Source organism: Elaeis guineensis, chromosome 4, assembly GCF_000442705.2.
Source record: "Elaeis guineensis isolate ETL-2024a chromosome 4, EG11, whole genome shotgun sequence".
Classification (NCBI taxonomy): Eukaryota; Viridiplantae; Streptophyta; class Magnoliopsida; order Arecales; family Arecaceae; genus Elaeis; species Elaeis guineensis.
In genome coordinates this window covers 6240227-6251621 of record NC_025996.2, presented here as the reverse complement: position 1 = coordinate 6251621, position 11395 = coordinate 6240227, and the positions used below count along the sequence as shown (strand labels likewise).

Below are 11395 nucleotides of genomic sequence, written 5' to 3'. Positions count from 1 at the left end.
CACAAAACCAGAGATGAATGGTGTTATCCCTGATGGGTAACTGGGTAAGTTTACAGGAACACATCTTAAACGAAGTTAGAAACATCTGGAGTAATTTGGAGAAACGTAGGCTGGATTTGTTATGTTCTGAAGATCAACTGAGAGCCAATTGATAATAATATAGACTGAAGGAATTTGCACAAGGGAGAAACCAAGGCTGGATTTGTTGTGTTCTGTAGATCAATAGAAAGCTAGCTGATCAAAATATAGTCCAAAGGAATTGGCACATTAGGGACCCAATCCTCGCTCACTAGAAAGGTTTACTGGTTTTCTGAAGGGATGCCCTTGTTCGCTTTAGGCTATTTGATTTCATAATGAGGACTGAGACTGGAAGATTCTTACATCTTAAACTTGAGCAGCAGGCAGAACCTTGCGAAACTGACGGTGGAAAGAGATGATGGTATGATATTACCAAGGAGTGTGTGAAGGTTTATCTCACAGGGCCTGTAGTGCGTGGTCCCAGGTCTGAAATAATGTGTAAAACTGAGGGTGAGAATTCGACCAAGAGCAACCGACTTCCTCTCATTGTTTTGTGAAACTATCAACGATAATTGCTAACAATATTGTAACAGGAGCCCAATTTCGTTTCCGCATTCTCTTCCTTCATCTTCCTTATTGGATAAGCTGCGTAGCCATAAAAGCTTGAAGGAGATCATGTTGAAGTTCCAGGACGCAAGGTTATCCTAGTTAATTAGTGCGAGATTTATATGAAAAATTGTGTGCTCTTAGAGGAATGCAAAGATGCTTGGAGTTGTGATCTTAAGAAGGATAGCTCAGAAATATACAATGAAGTGGCCCAAGGGTGGAGTCACATCCACCCTAGAGATGATGTATTAGCGGAGGGAAGATGGAGGATGAAGCAGCCATTGTCTGGAGAAATTATTGCCTGGACCAGGTCCAAGTGGACCAGGGCAAATCTTGGAGCATATGCACGGTGGATAACGCGCAGTCGGGAATTTGTGAAATAGAAGGGATAAGGTGGCGTGTTATCCACCGTGGATTTGGCGTGGTCCATTGGACCTGGTCCCTTGTACCATCGTTTGAACGCAAGTCTAGGCTGGAATCCAGCCCTGTTAGTTTACCTCTCTTCCCCCGTGTGGGTCCCATCCTTCTGTCTGTTACCTGTTTCACTCTGGTTCGACCTGGAGGCATATGAATGAGATATTGACAGTTGGAGCCCCACAAGATAAATGCTTCTATTAAAGGCTCTGAATTGTTTTTAACTCCTCAGCATCTCTCGACCTGGAGGCCCTGAGCTCTCTTTCGTTGGGCCCCTACAAGTTGGAAGTAGCCCAGGATGGGACCAGCTTCGAGGTGAAAGAGGAGCCTGGAAGTATGTCGCCCTTTACCTGCAGTACTAGAAAGTCCAGTGCGGAAGGCTTCCCCTCATGGCCGGCGGTCCAACTTTATATATGGATATACATATATAATCTTTCGTGAAAGTAAGGGAGGCAAAGACGGCCACCCTGCCAATTGAAGGATCAAAAGGGTATTTACAGGAGGATATTTACAAAAGAAGGATATCTCTCTCTGTCTCCTCAGCCGTCGTGGATCCCGCTAGACCCTTATTTTCTTCAGTACTGGAAAAATTATTGCCTGGGCTTGGTCCAGGTACACTATCCAAATTCCACGGTGAATAACACGCCGCATATACCCTTGTATTTCACAAATTTTCGATTGCGCGTTATCCACCGTGCACGTCTTCGAGATCTGAGCTGGTCTACCTTGGGGTGGTCCAGGAAATAATTTCTCTCAGTACAGTACCACTTTAGCGAGGAGATGGTACTTGCTATCTGGACCATAGGTCCAGAGGTGACGACACCACTAGCAGCATCGCAAACAGTTGCAACAGTGGCACCATGCCAGCGGAAGCTATAGTTGTGTTTGCTGAGTCTGAGAAGTTATGTCATAAGCCTGGTGTCCCAGCTCAGCAGAAGACAGCCCAAGTCTTTTTCACCATGTGAAGAGTCCGGCCATCTCAGCATAAAAAACAGGTAATAAAAAAAAAAAAAAAAAGGGAATTGATTGATCCGCCCGCTAGGGACTGAGGCGGCATCTTTTGCACGAAAGAAGGAATCCCATTCCTTCGCACCAATCCACCACCGAATCACACAATAGTTAGTTTAAGATACGTACAGATGGATGAATATTGAAAGCATTCAGAATTCTTTCAGATCTGTGTAATTAAGGTGTGATACAATGGTTGACATCGTGAAAAAAAGATCAATCATTCTTTCGCACAAAAGATACAATCCAAATCCACCCGGTGATGCTTGACGTAGTCATTGCAGGATTCGTACACTGGCCGGATGCGGAGGAGGAGCAAGGTGAGAGTGCCACCGGCAGAAGGAAAGGGTGAGGAGAGGAGGAGGGTCTTTTCAGAAAAAGGGTCATAGTGAGGCTGGCAGAGGCTCAGAGAGGGAGAGCAAGCGGAGGGGTGGCCTTGTTTGTGATCGAGATGGTCGCGGAGGGTGGTGTCGCAACAACTCAGGAGGAGGAGGATACTCGGAAGAGGGTCGATCTAGCTAGCTAGGCAGTACTAGCTCTTTGTTGTTCATTCAAAAGATCAGGATGCGGGGGTACTAGCTCTCCACAGTTCTTCGTTCAAGAGAATAACAATAGGCTTCATATACCGCTGAGCTTGTACATGGCCGGCATTGGATATAATTTCTCAACGAGTCCCTAGCTCTTTGCTTTCCTTTTAATTTTTAAGCCTCGGTGAACCCATCAATAATACAGCCAGCCTAACCATAAAGTTGAACTAGAAAGTGCAACTAACCAAGCTTCTACCACTTTTTGCATGAGATCACGTCGATCTCAGGGGACCATGGTGGTAGGAATTAAGAGTGAGTTCCAGACAGCAATGGTACTGTTCCTGCTGTTGCTGGCCACCGTCTAAATGGAAGGCAGGAATGTGCCCGATGGGTTTGGGTTGTTGTGGCTTCCCTGCTACGAAGGAACGAACGCCATATTCTTCTGTTTCCTTTCCTTCCTGGTGCTCCTCCTGCTCTACTCTCTCTTGTTCTTGTGTATGGATGGGAAAGAGGGGCAGTGTCCTAATTTTTGCCTTCTGGACTCTGGTATGATGGGACATTGCTGTCGAGTGTAGTCCCATCACCCACCCCTTGTTGCGCTCCAGAGCTGATTCTCCTTCTCCACCGCTCATGAAGTAACACTGTATCCACAATTTTAAAAAAAAGAAAAAAAAAAAGACAGGAAGATAATTCATATGAGTCTCTTCTATTCTTTATGAATGTGATCTCTTATGATTTTTTTTTTTTTTTTTTGGCTTGTTGAATATATTGTTACATCGAGAGATGCAACTATGCCTCGAATCTATTTAGGAATTATTTGAGTATAACCAAGGGTAAAATCCTTTGCTATATTTTTCTCAGAAAAAAGAATCTATATTCCATTCCACATATGACGCACGCATTAGTAACCATGCCAGCTTGCATTCATTGATCTTAATGTCATCCTCATAAGATATCTTTTTTTTAAAAAAAAAAAAGAAAGAAAATCGAAAGAAAGGAGGCTAATGAGCGGTGAGCCACATTAGTCATCTGAATATTATTAAGAAAGAAATGGAGAAGTTGATATGCACTCCAAGAGGACTGTAGAAAGAATGCACATCAGAACAGAAAAAAGAGAGTTAACCGAAGGAGCCTGCTGAGCGAGGATGGTTGAAATAGAAAGCAGAACAAAACCAAACGCACTTGGAGTAGCCATTTTCACCCTTTTCTTGGATACTAGCTCTTTTCACCCTTAAGATATAGTTGCATGTTCGTAGCATATCACAACATACAAAAGCTCGCAATAAAGATATACCTTGTAGCGCTTCTCCATAAGCACAGAACCAGGGCACTCGCTGCTCCCCATTTGCCCCACAACATGTGGTCCATGCGGAAAGCAAGTAGCATTAGACCCTACATCACAGAACCAACACACGGCCATGGCCGATAGGTGGAAAGAAGCATCAGCAGGTGCTGAGAGTTGGGAGAGAGCTAAAGTGGAAGTTGTGCTACTGCATGCACCTGGAGGAGTGGTGGTGTTGGAGGAGGAGGGAATGTCCGCAGAGAGCCTCTTTTTCCGCCTCTCCCTGGCCTTGTAGTTGGAGAACCAGTAGAACACATTCTTGCCTTCAATTTTGCCATACTGCCTCAGCCTGTTAGAAATTTTCTGGATTTGTTCGACACTAGGAGACCTCACTCCATAGGTGTGGTAGAGGTCCCTCAGTATCCTCGCTTGCTCATTTGTGGGGATCCACTTCGTGCAAGACTGCCTGGAGAGTGAGTCGCTCTCGCTCCCATCCACACTTATGCTCTGGAATTTCATGACCTCAACCACCACTAAAGAATGGGGGTGGAGAACACTTGCTTAAAAAGAGCCAGGAAAACATGAGGAGATTTGAGTAAGGTGGGAGGGAGAAGGGTGGGGGAAGGCAAACTGATGGGAATTAATTAATGCATTTGAGAAGAGCGGGAGAAGATATCTTGGAGAGGGTCATAAAAACATAACCATGTCAACTTTTCCTCACCATTTGAGGTGGGCATCATGAATCCTAATTTGCCAACTGCTCTAATTTACTATCATTTCTCATGCTATTCTAAGTTTCTCCGTACCTTTCCTCACAACTTCCATCAACATTTTCTTAAACTGTTTACAAAGGATTAGTTTCTCATGTTCATTCTAGAATCTTAGGCTGACATGCCGGAGTTAACCGCAAGCCATAATGCCTTTCAAGAGTGCAAGCTAGTGAAGCCGAAGGAGCTACTCCATAGCATTTGACACTTCTAACGATGGAATGGATACCATGCTATATAAGCAAAACGTTAACCTTGTTCTACAATTGCAAGATTTTAATTGTTACAAGTTACAATTACAAATGGTTGGATGGGCATTGCCATCAGAAAGAACTCGTTTCCAGAAAATTGATTATTTATGGCCCGTCGGCTATGATTTGTATTATATTTTAGTGCATCTATTCATCAAAATTGGATAGAATTGAACTGGTTCTGAAATTTTGCTTGCCAAGACAATCTCATATTGTGATTACTAGATTTCCCCACAGCTCCTTAATTTATTCAAAAGCTAGTAATCTTCGCAAATGGGAGAAAGTAGTGAAGATAAAAGATCAGGATTTCCTGCAGTGCGGCCAGAAAGATAGACGGCCATCAAACAGCACACATCATATATAACATGTATAGCAAACACTTGCAGACTGTCAATTATTTTTTAATGATTGCTATTTATAGCTACACAATACTCTTTGGTGTCGTGCGTACACGGGAAGAAGAAAAAGAAGAGTTCGAATTCTTTCTCTCTCTACATTGCACTGCTTTTCCCACGCACGTCCAAAAAAGCTATGCTACTCCTTATGCAGTTCATTCTATTGATAAAAACTAAAATATAACTCTTTCTTTGAAATAAAATAATTGGAGACTTTTTTTTTTGGGGGGGGGGGGGGGGGGACCCCGGCTTCAGCGTTCATAACTCCACAATTTTATTGTACACAGAGATTCATTACTAGGTTGATGCAGTGAAAATAAACTGGCCCCGGCACTAAGTGTGACGGCACTAGTTTAATTGATTGCAGGCACAAAATTACCCACAACTCCCTGAGTGGACTTGCGAGAGCTCTTTTCCTAAATAATATAAAAAAAAAATTATTTATAAAAATAATTTAAAATTTAACTTTTTTACTAAAGTAATGCAAAAGAGAAAAACGCCATTTTGAATGGTGTTTTCTGCCTTCCACGTCACTCCTTTTTTTCACGATGGCATCATCCGAAAAAAAAAAAAAAAGAAATACCATTTAAAATGACGTTTTTAAAAACGTCATTTTGAATGGCGTTTTCTATTTTTTTCATCAAAAAAAAAATCAAAAAAGAATAGAAAAAAATAATTTTTAAAATTTTAAATTAATAAAAAATTAAAATTTTACTTTTGATTAAAATTTAAAATATGAAAATTTGAATTTGTAATTCAAATAAAAAAATATTTTTAGATGATTTTTTTTCGAATTATTTTTTTAAATGTCTAAAAAAAATTTAAAAAAATTAAAAAATTAAAAATATCATAGAAAAAGAAAAAAAGAGAAAGAAATGTGCAAAAAATAAAAATTTTAAATTTAATTGAAAAACATCATTTCAAATTCTTGCCAAAAAAATTCAAAAAATAAATTTAAAAAAAATACCATTAAAAAATCAAAATTTTAAATAAATCAAAAAAAATAAGAATTATAATTTGAAATTTAAAAGAAATAAAATTTTTAAAATTAATCGAAACAAAAATATCATTTCAAATTATTTTCTCAAATTAAAATTAATTTATTTAAAAAATATTCAAAAAAAATAAAAAAAAAGCTTAAAAAATTTCATAAAAACAGAAAGAAATGTAAAAAATAGAAAAATTATATAATTATAAATTTGAATTAATTTTTTTTAATTTGAATTAAATCTTAATAAAAAAAATAAATGCATAAAAAAGTGAAAAAATGAGGAAAAATGTGAAAAAAAATTTGTAAATTGAACTCTAAAAAAAATAAGAATTTTAACTTTAATTTAAATAAAAAATATCATTTCAAATTACGTTGTCCATTTTAAATTATTTTTTAAAAATATTATCTCAAGAAAAAAAAATATTGTAAAAAAATAAAAAATATCCTAAAAAAAAAAGGAAAAAAATAAAAATTGTAGTTCTAATTGAAAAATAAAATTTTTAAAGTTTAATTTTAAAAAATAAAAATTGTAATTATAATTGAAATAAAAATATCATTTTAAATAACTAAATTAATTTAAATATAATTGTTTAAAAAATATTTTAAATAAAAGAAAAGAATACGTAATAGAATGCCAAAAAGATAAAAATGAAAGAAAATTGAAATTATAATTTCAAATGATAAAAATTTTAAAATAAATTTAAAAAAATATCATAAAAAAAATAAATAAAAGAGAAAAAATGGTAATAAAATAGAAATTATAATTATAAATTAAAAAAATAATTTTAATTTAAATTAAAAATTATCATTCAAATTATTATCTTCATTATTTAATTAAATTTATTTATTAAAAAATCATAAAAAAATAATTAAAGAAATTAAAAAAAAAAGAGAAACCGTCAAAGAGAATGGCGTTTTCTCCCTTCCCCCCTTCTTCTCTCCTTCTCCCTTCTCCCTTCTCCCTCTTCTCCTTCTCCCTTCTCTCTTCTCCCTCTTCTCCCTCTTCTCCGGCATCTCTCTGGCGGCATGGCGGCACGACGGCGAGCTCTCGACGGTGGTGAGCTTCCTCCTCTCTCTCTCTCCCTCTTTCCCTCTCTCTCTTTTCCCATTTTTCTTTGGCCGGCGGCGGGCCCTGGCCCCCTCCTTTCCCTCTTCCTCTCTCTCTCTCTCTTCCTCTCTCTCTCCCTTTTCCTTGGCCGCCGGCGGGTCGCGTGCCCCGACGGCGGGCCCCATGCCCCGACGGTGGGCCCCGGCCCCCTCCTCTCCCTCTTCCTCTCTCTCTCTCCCTTTTCCTTGGCCGCCGACCACAGACGGCCGGCGATGGGCCGCGCGCCCTGACGGTGGGCCCCGCATCCCGACGACGGGCCCTGCATCCCGGCGACGGGCCCCAGCCCCATCCTCTCCCTCTTCCTCTCTCTCTCTCTTCGTCTCTCTCTCCCTTTTCCTTGGCCGCCGGCCACAGACGACCGGCGGCGGGCCGCGCGCCCCGACGGCGGGCCCCGCACCCCGACGGTGGGCCCCGACCCCCTCCTTTCCCTCTTCCTCTCTCTCTCTCTTCTTCTTTCTCTCCCTTTTCCTTGGCCGTCGGCCATAGACGGCCGGCGGCGGGCCCCGGCCCCCTCCTCTCCCTCTTCCTCTCTCTCTCTCTCTTCCTCTCTCTCTCCCTTTTCCTTGGCCGCCGGCCACAGACGGCCGGCGGCGGGCCGCACCCCGATGGCGGGCCCCGCATCCCGATGGCGAGCCCCGACCCCATCCTCTCCCTCTTCCTCTCTCTCTCTCTCTTCCTCTCTCTCCCCCTTTTCCTTGGCCGTCGGTCACAGACGCCCGACGGCGGGCCCCGGCCCCCTCCTTTCTCTCTTCCTCTCTCTCTCCCTTTTCCTTGGCCGCCGGCCACAGACGGCCGGCGGCACCGTCGGGGCGCGCCCCGATCCCCTCCTCTCCCTCTTCCTCTCTCTATCTCTCTCTTCCTCTCTCTCTCCCTTTTCCTTGGCCGCCGGTCACAGACGGCCGGCGGCGGGCCGCGCGCCCCGGCGACGGGCCCCGGCCCCCTCCTCTCTCTCTCCCTTTTCCTTGGCCGCCGGCCACAGACGGCCGGCGGCGAGCTCTGCATCCCTACGATGGGCCCCATAGGAGGTGGGGCAGCGGGCCCCATCGTGGCGCGGCGGCAGCCTCTTGTGGCGGTCCCCGACCCTCCCCTTCTCCGACGGTGGGATACGGCAGGTCCCACACGATGGGCCGCGATGGCGGCGGGGCCCACAGCCTCCGGCGGTCACTCTGTGATGGTTCCCGATGGTGGTTCCGCGACGGTCCCCGCGACCGGCCGTCTATTTCAATCTCTTTTTTTATCTCATTAATTTTTTTTATTTTTAATTTTGTCTCATTAGATTCAGATGTATTTTAAATTTTTAAATATATTGCATTTCATGAAAACGTAGACCCGTCAATTGATCAATGTAGAATATTCTACATTATCCGTATAAAATATATATTAAATATATATTTTTGTATGGATATCGTAAAATATATACATTGGTCAATGATTGTCCAGTTTGGACAGTTTGGGAATTGCATTTAATTTTATAGATAATTATATTATTCGAATGATATGCGGAGGGTTCGAGAGAAATTTGGGATAGTATTTTTCTTTAGTTCTCCTCACACATTTTGAGTCGTGTGGAGAGAAATAAGGAGAAATATCGTCGAAATTTCTTTCGGTCCTTTTTGCGTATCGTTTGATTAATATAATTAATCTATAGAATTAATGCAATTCTCGAATGGAATAAGATCTATCTGTACCTATTTGTTGATGATATGATGCATATATCATGTAAATCTTTTGAAACGATAAAATAATTAATAATATTAAATATTTTAATTTTGATTTTATCGTAGGTTTTTCTGAGAAAATGGTCAGTATTCGAGTTTGTGTACTATTATATTATGATGGTATGATACAGAATGATGAAACTGGTGTGCAGTACAGTCACCCTGTAAATCAGATGATTAGAGTATCTTCATCATTATCACGTCAAGAATTATTGGATCATTTATACAGCAGTATTCCTGTAGACAAAAAAAAATATGAAATAAAATTGAAATGAAAATGTCCTAATCTGTCGGGACAGTTAATGCAGAGTAAATATATCTTGGTTCTAATTGATGATGATGAAGATGTCGAAGAAATGCTGACCTTTCCTTTGAAATATTCAGAATGTCGATTTTTAGAATTATATATTGAGTCAGATGAAAATGGAGATGAAGACTGTTGGATGGATGAGGACAGTAGCAGTAATGATGATGATGATGAAGATGAGAATGATGATGAAGATGTTCAAGCTAATATTAATGTGGAAGAATCTCAACCTCATTTGCACGAACCTCCATAATATTTTAACGATATAAATTTAGATGATGGTGGTTGTGTTAGTGCTGGTCGAAGATTGAATTCTGACAATCAGTTTTGGAACTCCTCGATGACTGAATTTTCTAAAGGTCTAATGTTTGAGAGTAAAGATTATGTAAGGAGAGCTGTTGATCTTTATCACATTATGAAGCATCGGACATACAATGTAGTTCAGTCACATTCGAAATTATGGTCCATACGATGCACATCATCAGATAATGTTCAGCATTGTAAATGGAGGCTTCGTGCTGCATTGTTGAAAAAACATGGATATTTTCAAATCACAAAATATGAGGATCCTCACACTTGTTTGTTTACGGGATTGAGTCGAGACCACAAACATGTCAGTGGAAGGATGATTAGCACATTAGTCCGACATATTGTTGAGAAAGATCCCGGTGTTAAAGTTGAAGCTATTGTGGCAGCCGTTAATGATCAATTTCAATATACAGTATCATACAGGAAAGCATGGTGTGGAAAGCATAAGGCATTGGTTAATATTTATGGAGAATGAGAGCTGTCTTATGCTAAATTACCTTATTATATGGCTGCACTTCAACATGCAAATTTGGTACAGTTATTTCATGAAATTTTTTTCAAGCTGTGAATTCCAATGTCCGAGTTTTAAATTATATTTTCTGGGTTTTCAAACCATCTATCCAGGGTTTTACGCACTGCCGTCCTGTAATCAGCATTGATGGCACGTACTTGTATGGAAAATTTAAAGGTAAGATGTTAATTGCAACAGGAATTGATGCAGAGAATGGGATATTTTCATTAGCATATGCAATTATCGATGAGGAGACGACTGCAAATTGGAGTTGGTTTCTTTTCCAGCTCAAAACACATATGGTTAAAGATAAAAATGGAATATGCTTAATTTCTGACAGGCATCCAGGTATATTAAATGCCATCGCAGATGAGTCTATTGGATGGAGTCCACCACGTGCCTATCATCGATACTGTTTAAGACATATCTGCAGTAATTTCAACATTCATTTCAAAAATGTGCAGCTGAAAACAGCAGTATGGCAAGCAGGAAGCGCTCAACAAGTTCGTAAGTTTAACTTTATCATGGATAGGATCAGAACAGTGAATGAAGAGGCTTGGAGCTGGTTGTCCGAGATAGAAAAGGAGAAGTGGACGTTGGCACATGATGATGGCCTGCGCTATGGTGTCTTAACTACAAATTTGTCGGAGGTTTTTAACAGTATTTTACGAGGAGCTAGAAATGTGCCAATTACAGCTTGTGTTCAAATGATATTTTATCGTCTTGTGAAATACTTCAATACGAGGCATGCTCAAGCCTTGAGATATATAGAGGAGAATCCAAATAATCTTTTTACTCCTCATGTTGCAATTAAGATTGCTGAAGATCAAGTTAAAGCTAACCAGCACCGAGTAACAGCATTCAACCTTCAAAGAGGTATATATGAAGTGCTTACGAGGAGAGCAAGTGGAGGGTTACGAGGTGGAGAAATTTCCATACTGTTACTTTAGCTGAAAGAAAATATTCTTGTGGAAAGTGGAGCATGTACAAATATCCATGTTCACATGTTTTAGCTGTGTGTCAAGAAATTACTGTACATTTTAGTGGTTTTGTGGATGATGCATATACAATTACAGCATATATGAATGCTTGGAGTGGTATTTTAATCCATTACCACACGAAGATTATTAGATGTATACATGTATGTTCAAATGTATTCCTGATCATAATCGTTTGAGACCCA

At 40.4% G+C, this 11395-nt stretch overlaps 1 protein-coding gene across 1 annotated transcript; it reads right to left on the bottom strand.

Moving 5' to 3' along the window:
- Window positions 1-3804: 3804 nt before the first annotated feature.
- On the bottom strand, window positions 3805-7656 carry LOC140857233 (uncharacterized). Its single transcript, XM_073255990.1, has 2 exons — window positions 7572-7656; window positions 3805-4415 (listed from the first exon to the last, which is right to left on the bottom strand). Exons 1-2 carry the CDS (start codon window positions 7654-7656, stop codon window positions 3805-3807), a joined length of 696 nt encoding a protein of 231 aa, XP_073112091.1.
- Window positions 7657-11395: the final 3739 nt, after the last annotated feature.